This window comes from Bos taurus, chromosome 1 (genome assembly GCF_002263795.3).
Source record: "Bos taurus isolate L1 Dominette 01449 registration number 42190680 breed Hereford chromosome 1, ARS-UCD2.0, whole genome shotgun sequence".
NCBI lineage: Eukaryota > Metazoa > Chordata > Mammalia > Artiodactyla > Bovidae > Bos > Bos taurus.
Genome location: NC_037328.1, coordinates 140,282,510 through 140,309,742, shown reverse-complemented (window position 1 = coordinate 140,309,742; position 27,233 = coordinate 140,282,510). Strand labels below are relative to the sequence as shown.

Below are 27,233 nucleotides of genomic sequence, written 5' to 3'. Positions count from 1 at the left end.
TCCACTGCACACGGGTTTCCCCAGAGCAGCTTCCAGGGGTTTAAACCTCACATCCTGTTGCTATCACTAGGGATACACCCACTCAGATGAGGGCGCTTTAGTTCTCGTCCCAACACACACACACACACACACACACACCCTGCTTAAAGCCCTAGTTATGTGTATATGTGGACATATTCAGAATTCAGAGTGGATTTTACGAAGAGCATCACCGTTAAAGCATGTTAAAAGTTGACTCAGAGGTCACAGTCCTGGCCCCCTGGCCCCCAGGGCTCTCTGAGAAGGAAGCAGGTGCTGCTGCCAGCACCCAGAAGCTTCCATAGGTCCGCAGGTGAGATGCTTCCATATTAAATCCACAAGGTCAGATGAAGTAAAACCTGCAGCCCCTGTTGCATGCACTGGGGATGTAGAGGATAACACCACCCCCTTTCATCACAGGAAGCTGAAGATGATGCTGTTAAGTATTCTGGAATATGCCTGGCTGAGAAATGTTTAACAGTTTCCTGAGAAGGCAATGGCAACCCACTCCAGTACTCTTGCCTGGAAAATCCCATGGACGGAGGAGCCTGGTGGGCTGCAGTCCATGGGGTTGCTACAAGTTGGGCACAACTGAGCGACTTCACTTTCACTTTTCACTTTCCTGCATTGGAGAAGGAAATGGCAACCCACTCCAGTGTTCTTGCCTGGAGAATCCCAGGGATGGCAGAGCCTGGTGGGCTGCCGTCTATGGGGTCACACAGAGTCAGACACGACTGAAGCGACTTAGCAGCAGCATACCTGTTTGGGAGCTTCCCAGGTGGCTCAGTGGTAAAGAATCCACCTGCCAAAGCAGGAGACATGGGTTCGATCCCTGGGTTGAGAAGATACCCTGGAGGAGGAAATGGCATCTCGCTCCAGTGTTCTTCCCTGGAAAATCCCACAGACAGAGGAACCTGGTGCGCTACAGTCCATGGGGTTGCAAAGAGCTGGACACGACCGAGCGACTAAGCAATAGCATACCTGTTTTGCATCTGTGAAAGGAGAAATAGACAATAAAAATATCCACTTAGGGAGACAATGAATTGGAAGATTCATAAGGGAGATGTTTTTAATATTTTAACATTATTTTGTGGCTGTTTTGCTCAGATCCTGCACTGTAAGAGACCCAGTCAGGGTGCTTAAGTGTGCGCTTACTTGCATGGATACACGGTGAATGAAACCTGCTGATGCTCTGGCGTGCCTTGCTTGGCAGCGCTCGTTTCCACGGGAGCTGAGTCTTCCTAGTGGGTTCCTGCTTCATTTAGAGCCGTCAGTGCCTCAATTAGCGCCTGCTCTCCTGCTCTGGGAGGCATATTTACATGTGTTGCTTCACAAGCCTCTGAAATCTAAAAACCCTCAGGGAGCTGCTGGGTCGTAGAGTATCTTCTGATTAACAAGGAAGGCTATTTTCCAAGAACCCCTTGCGCCTTTCTGTTTCTTCCTTGGTAAGATTTATCAACTGCTATAAATAGGGGACACGAAATGATGCCACCTACCACAGTGACAATGAAAATACCCATGCAAAGGTGCCAAGTGACAGCTTCCTGACTTTATGCTTGGATCTGAAGTTCCTAAGCCCAGGACACAAAGTTGGGGAAAGCACTGATTTGAGGTGTCTGAGGTGGGGGTGGGCAGTGGTGTGCACAGGCGTATGTGGGCATGTGGGCACGTGTGCATGGACCTATCCTGGCATTTGCTCACAAGCTAGGATCCAGTTTCCATTCCCTGGCATCATTAATCCTACAGCTCAGTACGTGAGGAGAATTCCCTCCACTTCAAATTAAAAAGGAAAGGCAGGTTGTTTGGGCTCTAGCAAGGCTGGGAGGAACTGTGTTGCTTGCTCCTTCAGAAAACATGCTTTTCCGTCTGCAGAATCGCTGGTGCCATCTTGCATGTCCATCACCTCCCTACTGGTCACTGCTTCAGCACACCTAAAAAAAATGGGACAGGAGACCATCTGAGTACTTCGAATATTTTCCTCTTTAAGAGAGAAAGCTCTTTAAAAAGAAAGATATATAGTGTGTGTTTATTTTCTAACAGACATTATTAAAAATGTACACCACCTTGGCTTTCACATAAAATTCTGGACTTAGAATTCAGGATCATTTTAATGCTCCAAGGGCTCAGGAATTGTCCTCTATGCCTCTAAGACACACATATACAGGCGTGCTCATGCACCCACACCCATGCACGTGTGTGTGATGCCTGCATGATTATACACACGTTCACTCTGGCACTTATAGAAGAATGCACACACGTGCACATGATCTCAGGCACTCATGCACACACATACACACCTTTCTATTAACCTGTGGTGACCGTCCCTTTGAAAACCCCACCCGAAACCCTGATCTTGCAGAGTAAGCAGACTGTCACCCTATTCCTTTCATATTGAGTTAAGGAATTTAGCTCTTTTAAAAAAGCCTTTCTTTTTCTTTTAATCTATGACATCAGTTTTCTAGACAATATGATGATACATATTATTTACCATTGGATAAATGGAAAAATCCATTATTTATCATTGGAAAGGACCCTGATGCTTGGAAAGATTGAGGGCAGGAGAAGAACGGAGTGACAGAGGAGGGGAGGATTGGATGGCATCACCGACTCAATGGGCGTGAGTTTGAGTAAGCTCCAGGAGATGGTGGAGGACAGGGAAGGCTGGCATGCTGTAGTCCATGGGGTTGTAAAGAGTCAGACATGACTTAGAAACTGAACAATTATTTACCAAATTTATTAATACTTCATTTAGAACCTACAAAGTGGAATTCACTTTTAAATGTGATTTTTTAATTGCTTAAGCTTTATAAAAACCATACAATGTGTTTAAATCTTTAAAATCTCTAAGATGCCCTCATCCTAACACTGTTTTCGTTTTTCCCTTCTGGTCCTGGCCCATATATACATACATAGAAAAGCCCTTTCGCCTTGGTAGAATGTAAATCTAGTTGGGAAAACAAGTTCACGGATGCAAATATTAGCTGGAGGAAGATAACTGGCATTCTAAACCTGGCACAGTCTACAAAGGGCTTTTCATGTGTTTGATCTTTGCTGTGGGTCTGGGCTGAGGCGGCCATCACCATGGTACCCACTGAGGAATGGGCTTAGAGTGTAAACATTCACCTCGGTGCACAGCCTGAGCATCGACAGAGCCAAAACTCAGAGGCTGCTCTTTTGATTTCAAATCCTGCACTTTCCCACAACACCTAGAAAAAGGCTCAGAGTGGTTTTGGGGAGGAGTGAGGGAAGAGGCCAAGAAGAGCTCTAAAGCAGTGGTTCTCAGCTGTGTACATTCCCCAGAGTCACGTGGAGCACTTGTTAGGACCCCTAGCCCCAGAACTGGCATTTCTAGCAAGTTGCCAGGTGATGCTTCTGCTGCGAGTTCAGGGACCACCCTGTGTGTATATGTGTGTATGTGTGTGTGTGTGCACATGTGTACATGCACTAAAGCACTTTAGTCATGTCTGACTATGAGCCTATGAACTGTAGCCCACCAGGCTCCTCTGTCCATGGGATTCTCCAGGCAAGAATATTGGAGTGGGTTGCCATGCCCTCCTCCAGGGGATCTTCCCAACCTGTGTCTTTTGCATCTCCTGCATTGGCAGGCAGGCTCTTTACCACTAGTGCCACCTGGAAAGATATATATAATTTATTTATTTATCTTTGACTGTGCTGTGTCTTCACTGCTGTGTGGGCTTTTCTCCAGTTGCAGTGAGCAGAGGCTGCCCTTGGTCGCCTTGTGCATGCTTCTCGTTGCGGTGGCTTCTCTTGCTGCAGAGCACAGTCTCCAGAGCGCAGAGTCTTCAGTAGTCGCAGCTCCCAGGGCCTTGCGCACAGGCTCAGTAGTTGTGGGGTATGGGCTTACTTGCTCCTTGGCATGTGGGATCTTCCCGGATCAGGGATCAAACCTGTGTCCCCTGCATTGGCAGGTGGGTTCTTTAACAGAGTCACCAGGGAAGCCCAGGGACCACTCTTGAAGAACCAGTGTTATGAACAAATGAATAACAAAAATTGACGGTTGGACTGTAAATGTGCACATCTGTTTTTGAAAGCTGCTTGGCATTGTCTCATAAATTTAAAGATGCACATATATATTGACTAGAAATTGTATTCCTCTAAATGTTCCCTAGAGAATTTCATGGATAAATGACCGTTATTCATGTACTAAAATTTTGATGCTCACATTGTGATGTCCAAATTCTGAACCCTCTCAAGTAAGTAAGCCATAAATATTCATACAAAGAAATATTATACAGCAATGAAAATACCTGAAGTCTCCATATATATTATATACACATATATATATGAGATGGTTGGATGGCATCACCAACTCAGTGGACATGAGTCTGAGCAAACCCCAGGAGACAGTGAAGGAGAGAGAAGCTTGGCGTGCTGCAGTCCATGGGGTCGCAAAGAGTCGGACATAACTTGGTGATAAATGTATAATACGTATAGCAGATATCATGTAATCATAACAAAGAATGAAAGATGGAAGATGGAAAATAATAGAGCAACTATTATATGAACAATTCAAAACCAGGCAAGACTCGAGCATTTATAGATGTATACCCAAGGGGTATGACTATGTTAAAATTCAGGCTCCATCTCTATTGTGTGACTTGGAATGAGCCATTCTATGTCTCCTTTTCTCTGCTCACAAAATAAGGGTAAGGATAGCATTTACCTCCTAGGGTTGCTGTAAAGATGTGATCAGTTGTTCAGTCATGTCCGACTCTTTGCAATCCCATGGACTGTAGCCCGCTAGGCTCCTCTGTCCATGGGATTTTACAGGCAAGAATCCTGGAGTGGGTTGCCATTTTCTTTTCAAGCTAGGAAGATTAAGAGCTAATAAAATGATTAACATAGGGCTTAATACATGTTGGCTATACTTAGCATCATTATTACATCAGGTGTCTCTGAAAGAACTTTTTGTGTCCCTGAAACTAGCATAGTCAAATGACAAAGACATGCAAGGGGAAAAAATGATAATCAAATTAAATAAACCAAATATTATAACCAAATCCAGCTAACCAGCTTAATAAAAGCAAGTGTGCATTGTATGCAAGCAAATGGGAACGTCTCATCAGCAGCCAAATGAAGAAGTCCTGGGGGAAATGAATATGGACACAGGATGATGGCCAACTGGTTAAATGGCTTCAAGGAAAAGGCGAAATGAGAGAAATTTTAAAATACGGTGAGGATTTCAGAGTCCGTGGCAGGATCAAAGTCGTGGTCACTGACCTGTCTTGAACAAGATTCTTCAAGAGGAGGAAGACCCTGGGAAGCCCTGAAGAAGGAGATGGCCTCAGCACAGCTGCCAGAAGACCCTGCCCTGGATTCCAGGGAGCCCCAGGGTGATAGACATGGCCACTGGTATCAGCAGAGTGAGGCTCAGGCACCCCAGGAGTGTGAAAGGGGGAAAGGGTTTATGTTTGTTCCCTTTGCTTCTCCATGAAAAGCAGCTGTATGGGAAGGAAGCCTCTGCTTAAAAGTTAGAATGTGGCTTTAGACAGAACTGTTCTGTGTTTCCATCCCTAAGCCAGGAAAACACTCTGATCTGGTTTCCATGGAAACCACTTGCCTCTCAAGAACCATATGTGAATATTTTAGAAGGAAGAAGTCTTGGCTGGGAGGAACCACCTCAGTGCCCCTGCACAGGCTCGCTGGCAGCCTAGGATCCTCGCATCAGTTGGTTAGACATGTGTATCGCTTGTGGCCCTCTCCGTGGGCCCTTGTTTTTCTGGTCAATATTCTGGACCTCACTTAATTTTTCATTATGACAGCGTCTATTTTCTTGCTATTTTTAATGTATATTTTACTATCACTGTTGGCAAAAAGTCTACTTAATATTTTTTTCTACTTAATTATTAGGAAGTTTTCTTTTTGGGCAGTGTAGAGTCCATATACATGACCAGACAGGCTTAAAAAAAAAAAAAAAAGGAGAGGGGGAAATGACTGCCTATCTGTATGTGAATTTGAGGGAAATACTGTTTTTCATCTTTTGGTTAATATTTATACTTGTCTTGCAAAATAACTCAACTTCAGGGACTTTGCTGGTGGTCCAATGCTTAGGAACCTGCCTTACAGTGCAGGGGATGTGGGTTCAATCCCTGGTCAGGGAACTAAGATCCCACTTGCCTAGAGGTAACTAAGCCCGGGTGCTGGACCTACTAAGCTTGTGTGCCCTGGAGCCCACACACCACAACAAAGATCCTGCGTGCTGCAACCAAGACCCGTCAAAGCTAAATAAATATTTTTAAACTAAAATTTAAAAAATCAATATTCTTTCAATAAGGTAACTTGAAAACACGTACAGAGTGAATGTAATACAAACCCTAAATGTCCTCTGTCTTTACCCTGACACATTTAATCAAGTCATGGGGCCCTGGCAAAGCTGCCAAGAAGTGGAGATGTTGTCATTCTTGTTGAAATTTAACATCAAACACAGCCCACTGTAGCTTGGAAACATGTATTTGATTAATGGTTATAATCAAAGTAACTTCATTATGTAAGCATAATAACCCAGCCGAGGAGATATTTTAGTATGTGCTAAGAACTTATTAATTCCTGGCTGGAGAAATCATTTTCTTGATGAGGATTAGTATTGCCTGGTAGGTAGTCTTCCTTGCTGAAACTTTTATGAACAATATGTATTTGGACAGGAGGCATTTCTGATTCTGCAGCAGAGATAATAGCACTCTGTGTTTCTTCAGGGCCTTTCTGAGGACACACTCAGTGGGTTCCACGCACATAATCTCATTAATCCCCATCACAGCCTCGGGAGGCTGGAGGCCCCATTGTTCTTACAGATGAGGAAACGGAGATGCAGATGAGAGGCAGGGACCCCAAACCGGGAGAAAGCCGCTCGGCCTTTGAACATTGAAAAGAAGCAGAAAAAGAAGCAGGCACAGAATTGCAAACAATTTTCTCTAGCAAAGGGCAGCAGACACTTTCAAGAATAATGCTCTGTGTACCGGTGATCATAGCAGCCTTCTTCACAGGAGCCAAAAGGCAGAAACAACTTCATCGATGGATGAACGGATAAGCAAAATATTGTATCTGTGCACAACAGAATATCATCCAGGCTTAAAAAGGAAGGAGAGTCTGACGTATGTTACAACTCGGGTGAACCTTGAACACATCGTTACTGTTGTTTAGTTGCTCAGTCTTGCCCAGCTCTTTTGCAACCCCATGGACTGTAGCCCACCAGGCTCCTCTCTATCCATGGAATTTCCCAGGCAAGAATACTGGAGTGAATTGCCCTCCAGGGGATCTTCCCGACTCAGGGATCGAACCGATGTCTCCTGCATTGGCAGGTGGGTTCTTTACCACTGAGCCAGCTGGGAAGCCCTTGAATACATTAAGCTAAGCGAAGCAAACCCATCACAGAAGGACAAACATACTGTAAAATTCCACTTAGAGGACGTACTTGAAACAGTCAAATTCACAAAGACAGAAAGTAGAATGGTGGGTGCCAGAGGCTGGGGAGCAGAGAATGGGGAGTTACTACTTCATGAGCACAGAGTTCCAGTTGAAGAAGATGGAAAAGTTCTGGAGATGGACAATGGTAAGGTTCGTACAATGGTGTGAATGCACTTAATGCTTTTGGACTTATGGTTAAAATGATCAGTTTTATATTTTGTATACTTTGCCACAATTTTTTGAAAAGGAGAAGGATGGGGTGGAAGGGATAAATTGGGGGATTGGAATTGATGCATACACACAACTGTGTATAAATAAATAGCTAATAAGGGCCTACTGTATAGCACAGGGAACTCTACTCAATACTCTGTATTGACCTGTATGGGAAAAGTATCTTAAAAGAGGGGGTGTATGCATGTATGTATGTGTGTGTGTGTGTGTGTGTGTGTGTATGATTCACTTTGCTGTACAGAAGAAATTAACACAGCGTTGTAAATCAATTGTACTCCAAGAAAAAAAATTTTTTAAAAGAAAGAAAAAGAGAAGAATCCTGAGGATAACATGTGACCATGGGTTCTTCAGTAGCCCCAGGTAATGTAAGGATCAGAACCGCAGTGACAGAGAAACATGACATCAGAGGTCCACTCTGTTGCCTTGGTGATGAGAAAAGAGGAGGCTGCTGGCTCCTGGTCCTTCTTCAAGGCTGAAGTTAGTGTGCCCCAACCTTGCCCCAGAGACTCAAGAGACCCTTCCCAACTTCCTTACCCCTGCAGGTAACCAGGCTATTCTTGTCTACCTATCACAGCTGTGTCTTCCTAGGAAGCTGGGCACTTACAGCATGGAGGATTGTTGTCTGGAGTATGTGGTCAATCCCATGGCATGGGGTCACCAGCTCCCAAGGGACCCTGCACTTAGATTTAAGCTTCTTCAGCCACCATATTGAAGTTCTTAATAATTTTATCTTTATTTTTTCAGTATTTGTTTATTTACTTTTGGCTGTGCTGGGTCCTCATTGCTGCACTGACTTTCTCTATTTGTGGCAAGTGGGGGCCACTCTTCCTCGTGGTACATGGGCTTCTCATTGCAGTGGCTTCTCTTGTGGGGCACAGGCTCTAGGGTGAGTGGGCTAAGTAATTGTGGTACATAGGCTTAGTTGCTCCATGGCATGTGGATCAGGGGTAGAACTCTTGTCCCCTGCCTTGCATGTGGATTCTTAACCACTGGATCACCAGGGGATTCAATAATTTCATCAGTAAATGTGTGTTTTGTAATGAAGTTGGATGGAATAATGCAGCATGAACTGGGCACTTGAAGTCTCCGCTCCTGAGTCCTACCTGCCGCCGCCTCCCTGCCTCCCCAGGATGGAGGGTTTTCTCTAGCTGCACCGAGTGAGGACTACTCTTCCTTGAGATGCTCAGGCTTTTCACTGCAGTGGCCTCTCTCATTGTGGAGCTCAACTATCTTCCTCTCACCTCCTTGGCCCCAGGCCTCCCCTTCACTGCGTCCACCCATTCATCACTGCCATCCTCCACCCTGTGAGGATCTGGGTGTGGGCTGGCATCTCCATGGAGAATATAGGGGAGCCTCTCTGCTGGAGGCGGCAGCACCAGGCAGCTTTCAGAGAGCAATTTAGGGCACCTGGAGGTCACCCACCCAAGACACGGATGCAGTGGTCATTCTGATGGGAAGGGCACCCTAACTTCATAGGGTGCACACATGTGTTTGCAAGTCGCAAAGTGTGTCCTGGGGGCCTGGGAGGGCTGGCTCAACAGTGAATGTAAATCATCATGGCACATGGAGAAAAAGAGACTACAGAAGAAGGAAAAAGGGCTTCATAGTTGGTCACTTTACTGGCACCTTTCTCCTGCTTTGTTAACAAAGGTCTACACATTTTCATTTTGCTTGGGAACCTACAGTTGTGGAGCCTATCCTGCTGGCCTCAATGCTCAGATAGACAGTAGGCTTGCAGGAGAGATGTTAGGGTCCTTATTGTAGCTAAAGGGAACCATCAAGAACATCAGTCTCCCCTGAACAGGCCCAGGCCCAGGTAGAGGGACTTCCAAGGATGCTCTGGTACCCCTCCCCCCAGCAGGTGGCGTTCTGTGCCCTGCGGACCAGCCTCGGGGCCTCCACTGTGGTTGGGCAAAGAGCTTTGCGCTCGGGTCCAGAAGGCCTAGGTTCTCCATCTGGCTCTTTCATTGACTTGTTGATGGCTTTAGACTCCAATTCTGTTTACCTGCTCTGATTCTGTTTCAGTGTGGGTACATGGAATTAAGCACTCTCTTCTCTACTGGGAACGTGTATCTCTGTGAGATCTGGGGTGTAAAAGTGATGTGAAACTTGAGAGGATACACAGGTTCAGGCATATGATTTTTTTAACATTTACTTTTTTTTATTTCACTGGGTCTTTGTTGCTGTGTGAGCTTTCTCTAGTTGCAGTGCACAGGGGTTACTCTCCATTGAGGTGTGTGGTCTTACTGCAGTGGTTTCTCTTGTCACAGAGCACGGGTTCTAGGGCATGTGGGCTTCAGTGGTTGTGGTGCATGGACTCAGTTGCCTCACAGCGTGTGAAATCTTCCCGGACCAGGAATGGAACCCATGTCCCCTGCATTGGCAGGTGGATTCCTATCCACTGCACCACTGGAGAAGTACCAGATATATGAGTCACTCCATGAGACTCAGGTTAGACCTGCTTAGCTTCTCCGGACCCTAGAGAAAGAAAGGGAAGAAGGGAAAGAAAAGGAAGGGCAAGATTCGTCATCTTGGGAAGTAAAGATAATTTTACTGTATGATTTTTATGATAATACTGATTTTTCTTATTCTTTTGTTTTGAAATTATTTGGCTATGCCAGACCTCAGTTGTGGCATAGTGGAATCTTTAGCTTCAGCGTGTGAGATCTTTTAGTTACAGTGGTCCAGGGGCTGAGACTCCAGCTTCCCAATGCTGGGAGCCTGGGTTCAATCCCTGGTCAGGGAACTAGATCCCACGTGCCACGACTAAGGTGATACTGATTGTTTACATCTTACTACACGAAATAGAGTTTTGGAATAGGAGTAGAAGAGGATCAGATGAGAGAAGGTTCTCATCTAGCCAGCCTTAACCCTCCAGTTCTGTTTCCTTACTTATAAATAAAAAGAAAGGACAAGATGTCAAGGATGAAATAAATCCTGAAATTCTCTTATATGTTAATCTTAATTCAGTTCCCTTCAAAGTAGGTGTTTGGTGTCTGGTTCTCTTTGATCATCTGCATAGACATATGTTCATATAACATATAAATTTAAATCCAATGAATCTTCGAGAAATGTTATTTCTATATCATTCACACATATTTGTAGTATAATTTGGAACCTACTAAAAACGGCACTTACAATAAGTCTCAGGTCATTTCTACAGCCATATCCAGTGAGGTCGCTGTGTGCAGGGAATACATACAGACAGAGTACACAGGAAGTATCCTAGCACCGAGGCAGGATTCAGGAAAGTTAACTGTTGTTATTATGGGATGGTGACACAGAGGGAGAAGGAGAAAAAGGAAGAAAGGGATCAGATGAAAGGAAGGAAGTTAGACAGGCAGGAGAGAAGGAAGAAGGGAAGGGAAAAGGGACAGAGTGAAGGGGAGATTAGAAATAAAAAGGAGGGTGGGAAGGGAGGTGGGAAGAGTGTTTAGAATGGAGGGGACATATGTATACCTATGGCTGATTCATATTGATGTATGGGGAAAACCATCACAATATTGTAAAGTAATTATCCTCTGATTAAAATAAATTTTTAAAAAATTAAGGAAGTAAAAAGGGAATGGGGAGGACAGAGCTGGAAAGGCCTTGGAGATCATCCATTGAGCTTTTTCATTCAAGGCTGTATATGAGGACCACTTGAAGAACTTTGAATAAACCCATTCCCATGCCCAGCCCCCCAGAGTCTCTGATTCAGTTGGTCTAGGGTAGGGTCTGGGAGGCTTCCTCCATGGCTCAGCCATAAATGCAGAAGACGTGCGTTCAGTCCCTAGGCCAGGAAGATCCCCTGGAGGACGGCATGGCAATCCACTCCAGGATTTTTGCCTGGAGAATCTCCATGGACAGAGGAGCCTGATCAGCTACAGTCTGTAGGGTCCCAAAGAGGTGAACATAACTGGAGCAACTGAGTACACACAGGGCCTGAGCACTGGTTTATTTTTAAAACCAGATGATTCCATGTCTAAGATGCAGCCCAGGATGAGAGCACCTTGTCCCACGCAGCTCATCCATAAATCAGTTGAGAACACTGAGGCCCAGGGCAGCCATCATCTTGCTCACTCATAGCAGCGTGTACACAGATGGCGTAAGGTTGGAGCCTAGCCTCCTGGCTTCTGGTCCCCTTTATCCCCTCCTTCTCTGAGAAGACCAGTGTCTAACCCAAGGCAGCCAGACCCCAAGCCACAGCATCAGGGTCTGGACTAAAGCACCTCCAAGGGGCTTCACCCTGAGCAGCAGAATTCAAGAAGGCAGCTGCCATCTTAGCGCCTGATCTTTGCAACATGCACTGATTCATATTTTCACTCAAGTTTATTTTATGTATTCAGAGTAGTAAAAATCATGTGTTCAGTAAATTTTGATTGACTGGTGAAATAACAGTGAAAATAAATTTTGATTCAAATCTCTGAATGAAATGTTCATTGCAAAACACAGGCAGCGGGTATAAGGCTGTTCAACTTTCTGTGTGTTTGAAAATGTTTATAGTCAAATGGTAGGAAGATGTAAATATATAGTTGAAGAAGTAGCTAAAGAAACAAAAAGAAGAAGTGGCTCATAGAATGTGTTCATGTCTCAGAGTATCTGCCTCCCCAGAACTCCCACCTGGAGACCCTAGTGTTCCTGCCTCAGATTGGGGAAGCCTTGCTGCCTTGTTCTTGACCCCACACCCTCCTCTGCCACCTCTGTTCTGACCACGTGGAGGGACTGAGGGACTTCCCAGGTTGCAGGTCAAATACGGGAAGTCATGGGCGTCCAGGAAGATTGGCTGCCTCTATGGGAGTTGTTATCTGTGATAATGATGGTTTTAGATAGAACAGGATTCCTGAAAGTCAGAAGCTTCCCAGGTGGCTCAGAGGTAAAAATCCCCCTGCCAATGCAGGAGATGCAGGAGATTCAGGTTTGATCCCTTGGTGGGGAAGATCCCCTGGAAGAGATCATGACAACCCACTCCAGTATTCTTGCCTGGGAAATCCCACGGACAGAGGGAGACTGGTGGGCTACAGTCCGTGGGATTGTAAAAGAGTCAGACACAACTTAGTGACTCAACAACAACAACGTGAAAGTCAGATTCTGGTTGACTCTTGCATCTGGGCCTTTGATTCCCATTCTGTTTCTCTGGTTTTCTCTTTCTCTGTGAAATGAAGGGACTGAACCAGATGATCTTGACAGTCATGTTGTCTACTTGGGGCTTATCCAGGACACTTGGTATTTCCTTTTGTTTCTTTTTCAGTGCTTTCAGCAGAGCTAAAGTAAAAAAGAAATAAAGCTGTATTAGGACCAGTTTTATATTACTGGTAGAGTCATGAAAACAGAAAAGTAAAGTTTGAGAAATAATCTTTCATATCAGTGATTTATTAATATAATTTTTATTTTTCTATATATCCTTGTGTTGAAAAATCAATGTGTATGTCAAGTTATAATTGAATTCTTGTCAAAACATGCAGTGATGTGCTGTTCATATTTGAGTACTCATGTATGGATGTGAGGGAGAAGGCAATGGCACCCCACTCCAGTACTGTTGCCCAGAAAATCCCATGGATGGAGGAGCCTGGTAGGCTGCAGTCCATGGGGTCGCTAAGAGTCAGACACAACTGAGCGACTTCACTTTCACTTTCCACTTTCATGCATTGGAGAAGGAAATGGCAACCCCCTCCAGTGTTCTTGCCTGGAGAATCCCAGGGACGGGGGAGCCTGGTGGGCTGCAGTCCATGGGGTCGAACAGAGTCGGACATGACTGAAGCGACTTAGCAGCAGCAGCAGCAGTATGGATGTGAGAGTTGGACCATAAAGAAGGCTAAACACTGAAGAACTGATGCTTTCAAGCTGTGGTGCTGGAGAAGACTCTTGAGAGTCCCTTGGACAGCAAGGAGATCAAACTAGTCAATCCTAAAGGAAATTAACCTTGAATATTCATTGGAAAGACTGATGCTGAAGTTGAAGCTCCAATACTTTGGCCACCTGATGAGAACTCATTGGGAAAGAATGAGTTTTTTCTTTCTGATGCTGAAGTTGAAGCTCCAAAGAGCCAACTCATTGGAAAAGAACCTGATACTGGGAAAGATTGAAGGCAGGAGGAGAAGGGTGCAACAGAGGATGAGATGGTTGGATGGCATCGCTGACTCAATGGACCTGATTTTGAGCAAACTCTGGGAGTTAGGGAAGGACAGGGAAGCCTGGTATGCTGCAGTCCATGGGGTCACAAAGGGTCAGACACAACTGAGTGACTGAACATCAACAACAGCTGTTACAAATTAGGTTGGTTATTGTGCTCAGTCACCCAGTCATGTCTGACTGTTTGCAACCCCTTGGACTGAAGACCACCAGGCTCCTCAGTCCATGGGATTCTCCAGGCAAGAAGACTGGAGTGGATTGCCATGCCCTCTTCCAGGGGATCTTCCCAACCAGGGATCAAACTGCTGCATTTCCTGCTTTGGCAGGCAGATTCTTTACCACTAGCACCACCTGGTAAGCCCAAGTTTGATTATTGCTCTGAGGTAAATTAACACCTTCTCAGTGCTTCTGGAAAGATGGGAACACGCTTTGAAATCATTCACATAGTGGCACACCCTCCTAAGTAGTGTTCTGGTAAATTCTTAATTTTCAAACAACTAGCCGTTGGGAGAGGAGGAAGAGAAGAAAGCACCAGTTTCCAGCATTTGTCAGTCTGTCAGTTTCCCTGGTGTAAATCTTCCCACGTGGCCAATTTCAGACTAAGAAGACGGCATCCCTGGACCACAGAGCTGATCTCCGTGCACAGGCTCGGCTCTCCCTGCCTGTAGCAGCAGCTCCACTCACTGTACCACTGTCTGTTTGCATTGCAAGGAAGTAGGTCAGATGAGCCTCCCTTAAACAGGAAGAATGCAGATCTGCTGAACATTAAGGTGCTGGTAGGCGATATTGTGGTTAATGAAGGAAATTTATAAATCAGTATATAACAAAGTACAACAGCTGTCTCTTTAATGGGTAATTTTGCAGGAGAAGCACAGGGCATGCGTTCGTTGAACAAAGCCCTCTTGGTCTTGGTTTCCTTCTCTCCCACTAGCAGGGCAGCCCGGGCTCCCTTGGTTCTCAGCCCTGTTACCCAATCCGTTCGTTATGCTTCAGAGACCCTTGCAGAGAGCCCTGCTCCACTGACATGCTGTCACCTCTCAGCACTGGTGACTGTGACGAGTGAAAAGGTCGTGCCTTCAAACATTAGCATTGCAAAGAGATGTGAAAATGATCAGTCTCTTTAAAGGGCTGAGAATACTTGGGTGAGACAGAACAAGGGCTCGTCAGACAATTTCTGACCATGAACCAGAACTAAAATACCCATTTTGTTGGGGACATTCCTCTGAAGGAGAAATATCAGTAAAAAGAGAAGCTTTTTTTATTTGCACGGTAAGATGGACAAATCATACACCGGAGGGCCAGGGTTTAGTTGAGGTACTTCTCCCATGTAGAAAACAATAAAGCTTTTCATTAGTAGGAAAAGGAAAGGGCAGACAACAAGCAAGCCCTCTGAGCACAGCTGCATTTTCTTGGAGACCACTAATGTGCTCCTCTAGTTGATGCTTTCAAAGGGATAGGAAATTACATTCCAGGCAGATTCCAGCCTTCTGAATGCATTTGCTCCCTGTGTAGCAGCTCATGAGGTCGGACAGAAACCCTTATTCGGCATCTGTCTTTGGGTTCTTATGGCTGGGGGTGGGGTTCCTTTGGTTTTGACCAGAACACTTCTCTGCTGGGGGGGCCAGGCTCGGCGTGGCTTTGCAGAAGCTCGGTTACTGTACCGGAGTGAGACTGAACTTCACAGAGGTGCCCAGGTGGGTTGCACTCATGTCACGGAGGACTCTGGAGTTTACATCCAAGATCATCTGTCCTGAAGAACCTTCGCCTTCTCGCTCGGTTGGATGACAATGCTGTTGGTAGAATTATTTAGTGCTCTGGAGACATCACAGAGGAATTCTGCCTGATCCTCATTCCCATAAGGCAATGGCACCCACTCCAGTACACTTGCCCTGGAAAATGCCATGGGCAGAGGAGCCTGGTAGGTCGTGAAGAGTCCAACACAACCGAGCAACTTCACTTTCACTTTTCACTTTCATGCATTGGAGGAGGAACTGGCAACCCACTCCAGTGTTCTTGCCTGGAGAATCCCAGGGACGGGGGAGCCCGGTGGGCTGCCGTCTATGGGGTTGCACAGAGTCGGACACGACTGAAGTGACTTAGCAGTAGCAGCATTGAAATATAAAGTACTGAGAGTGGTAAAATACCCCAGACTTGAGAAGTGATCACACTCAATGTGTCTTCACAAGAAATCTGTATTTTTTCATACCCTGCCATGTAACATGTTTCTTTGCCTTTTTTTTTTTCTTATTTAGCAAATAGCATACACTGAGAAATCCTCTGTGTGGCCTTTAGCAGCCCATTACACTGGAAGGCATTAGTGTGGATTAATTTCCAGAACACAGCTCTGCCACTGGAGTCTCTCTCCTCTGTGCTCAACAAAGTGGGCTGTAGGAACTGGTTCTCTACAGGAGGGGCCGGGGGGCCATATTCCAGTTGGTAAATTATTTGTGGGCTTCCCTAATGGCTCAGACAGGAGAGAGTCTGCCTGTGGTGCAGAGACCCAGGTTTGATCCCTGGGTCAGAAAGATTCTCTGGAGAAGGGAATAGCAACCCATTCCAATATACTTTCCTAGAGAATTCCAAGGACAGAGGAGACTGGTGGGGCTATAGTCCATGGGGTTACAAAGAGCTGGACTTGACTGAGCAACTAACACTTTCACTTTTCATACTATTAATAGAAGAATTATTTCTCATTATTTAGGACGCTGTACAATGCAATGGCCTCAGACATCTAGTCCTCACTATCAACATTTTCTCTTCTTCTTTTGTGAATCCAGGCAGCCAATAAAACAATAAACCAAACCCTGATGTGTAACTTCTACAGACATGGATATGAGCTGACTCATTAAGTTCTAAGCCCCACAGTGCCCCTGTAAGTCCATTCCACATTGACCCATCGTCTGCCTGCAATCCCAGACAAGCCCGCCCAGGACTCCAAATGCCTACAGCCCTGGGCATTTCTGTTAGTCCCTACCCTCCACTGCATTTAAGATGCTGAAGCCCCAGCTGGCATTCCACGTCTCCCCACCTATACACCTTAGCCCCTCATCCCCAGACATGCCCACATCTCAGCATCATGATGAGGCCCACAATCATCACTGCAGCCCCCACGGGGGGAAAGCAGCAGAGCCAGTCCCTGCTTTAAACTCACCCAGCAATTCCACTCTTGGGTATAGATCTGAGAAAAACAAAAGCACTAATCAGAAAGATACATGCACCCAATCTTCATAGCAGTGCTATTCACAGCAAGGTATGGAAGCAACCTAAACGTCCACCAACAGATGTGTAGATAAGACGTGGCACATATATATATACGGTGGAATCCTACTGAGCCATAAAAATCATGAAAATTTGCCATTTGCAGCAATATGAATGGACTTGGATGGCATTCTGCTAAGTGAAATAATTCAGACAGAGAAAAAGATACTCGATGATATCACTTCTATCACTTGGTGATGATATCACTTGGTGATGATGTCACTAAGATATCACTTGTGGAATCTGAAAAATACAACAAACAAGTGAACAAAACAAAGAGAAACAGACTCACAGATACAGAGAACAAACCAGTGGGGAGAGGAAAGGGAGAGGAGCAAGACAGGGGCAGGGGGTTAATAAGAGTTATTATGGGATTGTATGACATCATGTGTGTGAAACTTTTGAAAATTGTAAAGTGCTACAGAATTTAAAGAATCTTTCACTCAATAAAATGTCTTGCCCCTCCCCCTTGAGCCTAGAAAGCGAAGGCAATACTAAAATTATATACTTGAAGCAAGTGAGTTTTGTGGTATGTTTATTGTACCTCAGTATATTGGTTAATAAAATTAAAAATTATCTTTAAAAGGTGAAAGGGAAGGAGGGATCAGAACCAAAGTTTGGGGATGGTGGAGCAGTTCTGCTGCTTCTCAGATGCTCAGGAAGAGGAATCTCACCATGGTTGTGGGCAGCTTTCTTTAAAATCTGGGCCTCCTGGTGCTTCTTTCGCTCCATTCCCAGCCTGCCCACTCCACATTGTGTTATCTCTGCCATATGCCTTGTGACTATAGAGAAGCTCCACAGTGTGGGGTCTTCCGTGGGGTCCAGGCTACAAAACTGGGAGATCTTTGCCTTGTGTGTCTCAAACCACTCTAGCTGGCTGCAGGGAGGACATGCCCTGGCATGTGCCATTCTCAGGGGAAGGCACAGCGTTTCTATGGTCAAGTGCCCAGGGAGAGGTGCTGGAGGGCCCTGAGTTGGGTGGCAAAGAATATAGCATGAGCATGACCTTACGAATGAGGGAGAGCCCTTACTCCCGTGATTGGGAAAATTAGGTAAAAAGTAGATAAAAAAATATAAATTTGTTCTAGTTCTTTTTCAAATCTTCCTGTTTGTTTTTCATATCTTCTTGTTCCTTTCTCATGTTTTGAAAATATCTTTAAACATTTTGTGCATTATTATTTCAAGGCCTGTATCTCGTAATTCTAGCATCTGAAGCCCTTGGGGGCCTGATTCTCCATGAGGGTATATTGTTTTCTCACGTGTTTTACTATTTTTGTTTTGTGAGCTCATGTTAGCAGAGATTCATCTGGAGAATCCCAAAGGGCCTGGGTGGAGGGTAGCTCCTTCTAGAGTGTGTTTGTGTTTGCTTTTGCTGGATTCCTCAGGTCCATTTCCACACTAATTGTTCAGTGCCTAAGTCATGTCTGACTCTGCCACCCCATGGACTGCAGCACGCCAAGATTCCCTGTCTTCACTATCTCCTGGAGTTTGCACAAACTCACGTCCTTTGAGTCAGTGGTGCTATCAACATCTCATCCTCTACTTCCCTCTTCTCATTTTGCCTTCAATCTCCCCACAATTGAAGGCTTTTCCAATGAGTCTGCTCTTCCAACTAGGTGGCCAAATTATTGGGGCTTCAGCTTCAGCATCAATCCTTCCAATGAATATTCTGGGTTGAGCTCCTTTAGGGTTGACTGGTTTAATCTCCTTGCTATCCAAGGGACTCTCAGGAGTCTTCTCCAATACACTAGTTCAGTCTCTAGGTGTCCGTTTCTTTGTGACCCCAAGGACTGCAGCACACCAGGCCTCCCTGTCCATCACCAACTCCTGAAGCTTGCTCAAACTTATGTCCATTGAGCAGGTGATGCCATCCAACCATCACATCCTCTGTCGTCCCCTTCACCTCCCGCCTCCAATCTTTCCAGCATCAGGATCTTTTCCAATGAGTCAGTTCTTCCCATCAGGTGGCCAAAGTATTGGAGCTTCAGCATCAGTCCTTTCAATGAATATTCAGGAATGATTTCCATTAAGATCGACTGGTTTGATCTTGCAGTTCAAAGGATTCTCACGAGTCTTCTCCAACACCACAGTTCAAAAGCATCATTTCCTCGGTGCTCAGCTTTCTTTATGGTCCAATTCTCATATCCATATATAACTACTAGAAAAACCATAGCTTTGATTAGATTGGACTGTGTTGGCAAAGTAATGTCTCTAATTTTTAATATGCTGTCTAGTTTAGTCATAGCTTTTCTTCCAAGGAGCAAGTGTCTTTTAATTTCATGGCTGCAGTCACCATCTGCAGTAATTTTGGTGCCCAAGAAAGTGAAGTCTGTCACTGTTTTCATTGTTTCCCCATCTATTTACCATGAAGTAATCGAACCAGATGCCATGATCTTAGTTTTTTGAATGTTGAGTTTTAAGCCAGCTTTTTCACTCTCCTCTTTCACTTTCATCAAGAGGAATTTTGAGATGGAGGGAGGGAACTTGACAAGTTTCACAAATAAAGTTTCCCATTCTCTCAATACATTGAGATGAGATTCCCTGCTATAAACTTTGGGAAAAGTCTGGTTTTGAGGTCTGCAGAACTGTGGGTTAGGGATGCCAAGAGGTGACTTCAAGAATTGGTTAGTCAATCGGTTAACTAACAAGGTTTCGGAAATTCCCATAGTTGACAAGGATAGTTGGAAATGTAGGTGATTATGGAAGGAGGAGTACAATTCTCAATGGAAGCCCTTTTTCCTGTCTAATAAGCAAGTCATATCATTTTCTTGTGTGTTTTAGGGAACATAAGTTTACTTTCCACAGGGATTGGAGGAGAATAAGACCTGCACACCCCACCCCCCTCCAAATAGGAAACCACACAGCAATTTCTGCTTGGGGCTCATTGAGTCCAGTTTCATTTTTCTGCCACCCTTCCAACTCTTTTAATAATGATTCTTGCTCAGCCAATACATTTCAAAGAAACATCTCAAATGCAATTGAGCCATGTGTTATGGTGGGGAAACCATGAACCCTTGCTTTGCCGAATAATTGTGTCATTTTTGGATTTTCAGTTCCTGCGATGATTACATCCTACCCAAACACCACCCTGGCCACTCAGGGTCAAAAGAAGGAAATGAGCTGCACGGCTCACGGTGAGAAGCCCATCATAGTCCGCTGGGAGAAAGAGGACCGGATCATTAACCCTGAAATGGCCCGTTATCTCGTGTCCACCAAGGAGGTGGGGGAGGAGGTGATTTCTACTCTGCAGGTAAGAGCATGGCAAACAGGACAGATGAGCACCTACCTTCACAGGCAGAATAATCCTGTCCTTTCACATACGTGACTGCATGTCGGGGAATGCCACAGATCATCATCAACAGTTACAACGGGGCTCCCTTGGTGTTCCAGTGCCTGAGACTTCGCCTTGCAATGCAGGGGGTGCTGGTTCAATCCCTGGTCGGACACCTAAGATCCCACATGCCTCACAGCCAAGAAACCAAACAACTTTTTAATAAAAAAAAACAAAACAAAAAACAAATTCAATAAAGGCTTTAAAAATGGTCCATGTAAAAAAAAATCTTAAAAAAAAGAAACATTTATGAAACACTATCTCTCTACTTTTATATATAAAGGGATTCCAGAGTAGCCTGCAAAAATAGTACTTTATCCTACATGTGGTTAAGAGTGAAATTATTGCCAACATGGCAGGAAAACAAACTGTAATAATAATAAGAAGAAGAGAGAAATGGCATACTTTTTAATTTATTTTTTTATTGAAGGATAATTGCTTTATAGAATTTTGTTGTTTTCTCTCAAACCTCAACATGAATCAGCCATAGGTATACATATACCCACTCCCTTTTGAACCTCCTTCCCATCTCCTGCCCCATCCCACCCCTCTAGGTTGATACAGAGCCCCTGTTTGAGTTTCCTGAGCCATAAAGCAAATTGCCATTGACGATCAATTTTACATATGGTAATGTAAGTTCCTGTGTTACTCTTTCTGTACATCTCACCCTCCCCTCCCCTCTCCCCAAGTCAATAAGTCTATTCTCTATGTCTGGACAAATAGCATCTTTTAATGACAGGTAATTCTGGAGAAATGACAGCCTACACTGTGCACTTTTTTTTAACTTCCTGAAAAAAAAGTCAGAAGAATTCTGCCACAAAAATATTATAAGGAAAATATTTTGCTTCTTGGGGGAAAACCCAGAGTAAAAAAGTATTGCAGTCTTTTAGAATTTTTAGCACTGCTGGTAGTTAGCTGAGTGATTCTTTTAATATGGGGGAGAAATGATGCTATAAAACACACATGAGGGACAAAAAAGTCCCGTGTTTGAAACGTGCATATCGATTCACTCTCAGATCCAATCTTGGAGTCCTGGGAGACCAAACCTTTATTGCAATGTTTATAGATCTGTTTTGTTTAGGCAGGATTGCTCTGGCTGTTTTAAAAATCCACTATGAGATTTAACCAAAACTCCTCCCAATGACACTGTTTAAATATTTACAAATACAGTACATGATGGTCTGATGGACACTCTGCCAGTGATGTAGAGAAACTTCATCAGGATGGGCTCTACTGGCTCGTGAGAAATATTTTGGAAATTGTTTGTTAAGGCTCATCATTGTCTTTTAGAGACAAACATATATATCAATAATGTAAAGAAGACATTTAATAAAACATTTATCTTGACTTAAAAACAAAATCCACTATGAGATTTTTTTTTTAAAGTGGGAGTATGTGGAATATATGTCAACCTGAATGTGACATCCTACATACATTTCACATCCAATTTAATGAGCTGGCAGCTGACATGGATTATGTACACTGAATCTATCCATCGGCACATTTACAATTGTGCTGAAATAATTTGTTCTCAGCTTTTTGTGTCCCTGTGTGTGAGTGTGTTTATGTGTGTGCTTGGGGCTGGGAGGAGAGTGAGAGTGGAGAGATTTTTGTAACCAAGAGCGCTTTGAGTTGTTCTCTCTCTGCATTCCTCTGGGTAAGATGGATTTCTCTCTGCTTTACACATAGATTTTGCCAACGGTAAGAGAAGATTCTGGCTTCTTCTCCTGTCACGCTATCAATTCATATGGGGAGGACCGTGGAATAATTCAGCTCACGGTGCAAGGTAGGACGGACAGAACCTAGGGGGAGAAACTCGGCGGTGTCAGGACAGTAAGTGTGTGCCCAGGCTCTGGTGTCCGAGTGGCCTCAGCTTGACACATCACACTTCCAAGTCCTAAGAAGATGTTGAATCTGAACAAAGTTGGTGCTAAAGCTTCATTTTACAGATCTCACAATTATACCAAGGTGCAGCCCCCACACAGAGGGAGCAAAGTCCATAAAGGAACTGGGTCAGCTGACTGGGCAGCCCGACATTGTGCCTTTCTTGTTCAAATTTAGGAATCCTTACTAGATGTTCTGCCCCTGGAGGAGGGAAATGGCAACTCACTCCAGTATTCTTGCCTGGGAAATCCAATGGACAGAGGAGCCTGGTGGGCTACAGTCCATGGGGTCGCAAAGAGTCAGACACGACTTAGTGGCTAAACAACAACTAGATGATCTAAATGAAAGTTTCATATTCGGGGCCAAAATAGTTTCTGATTAATAGATCCCGAGCCAGACCAGAAGAGTGACATGTAAATCCTCAGGTTTGGTCCAGCTTTATAAGTGCTATGACAATTGGCAAATTTGGAAAAATAAAATTGTTCCATCCTAAAATGCGATTAGGAAAAAAATACTTCCAGGTTAAAAAACACAAATAAATAAGTCTGCCATGTTGAATGCTGACAAAGTTTTTGTGAGTCACTCGGGATTTTCACTAGCATCTTATGCCTGAACGATGTTCAAACTAACCCAGGTTTTCTGTTGACCACACAGAGCCCCCAGATCCTCCTGAAATTGAGATCAAGGATGTGAAGGCACGTACCATCACCCTCAGGTGGACCATGGGCTTTGACGGGAACAGCCCCATCACGGGCTATGACATTGAATGCAAAAATAAATCAGGTAAGTCCTTCATTTCCTCCAGCTGTAGTTCCACTTCCAACAGCTGTTTTATTGGTTGCCTTTTAATGTAAGCACAAGCTGGACTGCGGGAAACTCAGAGGGAGCTCTTTTCGCCAGTCTCTCTCTTTCCTTGCATGAAGCACACCACCCCCATTTCCTTTAGTAGGAGTGATTTTGTGTTGAGATCTCTTTGTTGGGTCAGCCCTGCCTCTTTTCTCCTTAAACCAGCAGGACCTCAATCCTGCTCCCTCCCCGTGGGTCACTGTGGCACTGTCACCACCAAAGGGTGCACAGGCTGCTGCCAACCCAACCTGGCCACTGCGTTATTTTTCCCACCTCCCTGTCTTCCCCCTGCTTCCCTAGTGTCCACATCCCTGAGCACTGGCTGCGTTCAGTATCCGCGGGCTGAGCTGAACCATGGTGGTTTGTGCAGAGGGCCACATATTGCTGAGACAGCACTGACCCTTCAGGGACCTCCTGGATGTGCAGGGACAGGCTGGTGGCACAGATGCAGCCAGGCACGCCTGTGCTTCGCTGGGCAAGTGGCCAGCTCACCAAGAGCCCAGAAATAAAACAGACCAGCTGTCAGGACCACATCAGGCACGCCGGTTGATCATCTTAAAGTGACAATGACAGGACCACTTTGAACATTAGGACCCATCAGGCCGAGGGGAGGGTACCCCCACTGTGGCTCCAGGTCTGGACTTAGACACGAAAGATGAGGAATTAGAGCAGCATCAGCTCATGAGGGTTTAATGGTCTCACAGTCCAGGAAAGTGGCCTCGTTTCTCACTTTCTAGGCACCGTGCATCACTTCACAGCACACTGTCATGATACATTTATCTCGTGAGCTGAAGCTGGAGCAAAAAATTAAGCTGGTGGTATGTAGAAAGGCAGGTCAGGTGGGCAGAAATGTTTCTGTAGGAGCAGGCAAGGGGCAGGGTGGGGCAAAGGGTGAGACTGGATGAGGAAGTGAGTCCAGAAAAGGGCTAAGGTGGGGGTTAAGGAAAGGAATTACTGAGGATGAAAACAGCTTGGATCAAACCAAGAACAGAGGTCATAGCAATAGTGCTTGAGGATGGCTAGAAGTCCTGGGTTAGAGATGCATAAGGAAAGATGTCAGAAGAGGCATGGTGACCAGCTTGGTTCCCTGAGCCACAACAAGAGACCTGGAAGTGAGGTGATGCTTCCGTGGACCTTGAGAAAGCCTCCTGAGAGGAGCATGGTGGCTGTGGTCACACAGTCCCCTGGAAACCAGATCCCATGCAGGGGATGGAGATAGAGGACGGCCAGTGAGCAAGCTGTGGGCAGTGTTGAACCAGCAGGGATCTTTCAGAAATCAGTACCAATGGGCTTGCCCAGGGCCAAGGGCAGAGAGGAGGCCCTGCCTTCGTTCTAAAGAAATAAGGGCAGGATGGAACCAAAGATTGAGAAGTTCTGAGATCTGGGTCTTGAAGTCTTTTAGGTGAGGCAGGCATGTTCTTGCAGAAGACAACCTGGAAACTGAGGGCAAGAATGAAAACTTGGCAGGAACACAGACACACACCGTAGGGATACTCTGCAGTCTACAGAGAGAGGGACAGACCCCCACCCCCTCAAGCCTCGCAGGTCAGCACTAATAGAAGGACTGCAGGTCTGGGAGCTAGTGCCCACAGAGCCAGTCAGGGGAGCAGCTACATGCCTCCCTGTTTTCAGGGGATCGGTCATTTCCAGGTGCTCATGATGATCCAGTGGTTCCTCAAGGGAGTTTGGGTTCAGCGTGTCTCTGGCCATGTCTCTTACCAGCTGTAACCACCCCCGCCACCATCCCATCCCTGGACCACACAGTTACTATGGTTACTCCCACCTGCTGCTCAGACCCCATTCCTCATTTGACCTCCACAGGGATATATCCCAGGTCCACATTCAAGCCCATGCCTCCCTCTCATGTGCTGCTGCAGTCTCTCTCCTTTCCTTGCCTGGCAGATATGTGAACTCATATTTAACTGTGTGTCTGTGTGTCTTTTTTTAATTTATCCATATTTTCTTTTATTGAATCTGGATTTTGACTCAAGTTAGAAAAGTCGTTCTCTGCGCTGTGGTCATAAAATAAATCAACCTGTTTTCTTCCATTGTTTTGTGTTTCTTTGCCTCCCTTTTCTAAATTGAGGTCTCCAATCCATTTGGAGTCTACTCTTGTGTACACTGGGAGAGATGGATCTGATTTTATCATCTCCAAAAATGGGTCTTCTGTTGCCCCAACAGCATTTATTAAAAATCCACCTTTGTCCAGTGATTTCCAGATGCCGCCTTTATCACGTACTAACTTTTCATATGTTGTTGTTCAGTCACACAGTCGTGCCCCGTGGACTGCAGCACACCAGTCTACTCTGTCTTTCACCATCTTCTCAGAGTTTGTTCAAACTCAAGTCCACTGAGTCGGTGATGCCATCCAGCCATCTCATCCTCTGCTGTCCCCCTTCCATGTGTAATTGAGTCTATTTCTGGACTTTCCTATTCCGTGGGTTTACCTATATACTAATGCAGCAGTCCCAGACTGTTTTAATCATAGAGGCATTATGTCTTAACATTTGGTAAGGCTATTCTATCCTTGAAACTTTCCCTCCCAGTGTTTTCTTAGCTTTCCATATATAATTTCAGGATCAACTCCTTTAGCTCCATAAACACATGTTTTTGTTATTGTTAATGGTATCCCATTAAGTTCATTAATTAGAGCTTATGACATTTTTATGATGATGCTGTGGATTGAATTCCCACCCCTAAACTCTTTGATCAAATGACCTCCCTTGAATGGTTTGAAAACAGATAACACTCCTTAGTTTTCCATTTGCCAAGAAAAATAAAATATCCCAAGTTCCTTTGGGTGTCCCTCCTCGGACCATCACCTGGTCCTTCAGCTCCACTCACCCCGTGGCAGCGCCCCTGGGGTCATCTGTCTGGGCACAGGCACAAAGGAGCCATCACCTCCCTCGTTTGGAGCCTTTGACTTTTTTCACGTAGCCTGCATCCTGCTGATTTCTATGGCAGCCACATACTGGGTTCCTAGTAGCCACTACTTTACTCCAGGTGGACACCAAGATCTGCCTTCCATCCCCTTCCAGCATCTTGCCCTGTGTGCGAGGCCAGCCCATTGGCCTATGTGTCTACTCCAGCCTGCCATGTTCCCCACATCCCTTCTTGGGTGCCTTCTCCCCGAGGCCTCACAAATCGCTGCCTGGGCTTAGTGCCTTAGTACTCCCCCACCCCCGCCGCCTTTCACACAAGGGCTCTCCTGCAAGGAGAAGACAGAGCAGAAGTGGCTCCCCCAGGTGCCGATCCTCCCTTCTCTCACCCAGCACCATAGATCTCATCCTTCTCCACGCCACTTCTTCATTTTCTACCTTTTGCGTAATTTTGCCTCTCAGACTTTGGGTCACCCTCACTTATTCAAGCCTCTAACAACTCTTCTCCAAATGAAGTTCACTGCCTTACATTTGTCCTTGATGATCTGCTGTCCTCCTGACTCAGGCCATATCCCCTTCAAGCTGGGCTCATCAACAAGCATCCAGTTCAACCACACTGCTCCTGGGGGCCCTCCGCAGTCTTCACTCGGGTGATAATTGGACTTTTAGAGGCAGAGACTCGACTCTGAACCTCTGCATCCTCTTTACCCCTGATCTCTCTGGATCATGTCATAGAATCCTACCTCCTTTCTCAACAGGTGCTTCTCACTTATTTTTCCTAAACCAAGGGGCAAATCTGACCCTGCACAGCTCTCACCTTTCGCTCCTATAAATCAGAGGACTTAACAACAACTCTTAGCAAAGTTCCACCCCCCCGCCCCACTGCACTTAGCCAAGCTCTCTGCACTGCTCCTCCTCATCAGGAAGCCAAGTCAGAAGCTCGTCAGAAGTCTTCCTCTAAGCATGTGAGATTTCCATCAGATTCCTAGAAAATTGAAATCGAGTCTCATCAGATATCCAGCAGAGACCTTGTGAAGGTCCCATGCTGCAGGAAGCCGGCCTAGAACTTGTGGATAGCACAAGTGGGGTCAAATCCCAGCCTCACTTCTCAGCACCTCAACAACACGGTCTGAGGTTCTTGACCTTCACAATGAAAATAAAAATCCCCGCTTCATGAGGATGTTGTCAGCATCCAATTGAAAATACATTCTGTCCAGACTCTAGCTGTGCAGTAGAATGACCCAGAGAGTTGT

General features: G+C 45.3%; 1 protein-coding gene across 1 annotated transcript in view; it reads left to right on the top strand.

Annotated features, from left to right (window-relative positions):
* Positions 1-27,233, top strand: part of DSCAM (DS cell adhesion molecule) — a 690,454-nt gene that overhangs the window by 512,734 nt on the left and 150,487 nt on the right. Inside the window, exons 12-14 of the mRNA XM_059889928.1 lie at positions 20,094-20,290; positions 22,061-22,157; positions 22,910-23,038. Coding sequence (XP_059745911.1) covers positions 20,094-20,290; positions 22,061-22,157; positions 22,910-23,038 — 423 coding nt within the window. The remainder of the gene's footprint in view (positions 1-20,093; positions 20,291-22,060; positions 22,158-22,909; positions 23,039-27,233) is intronic.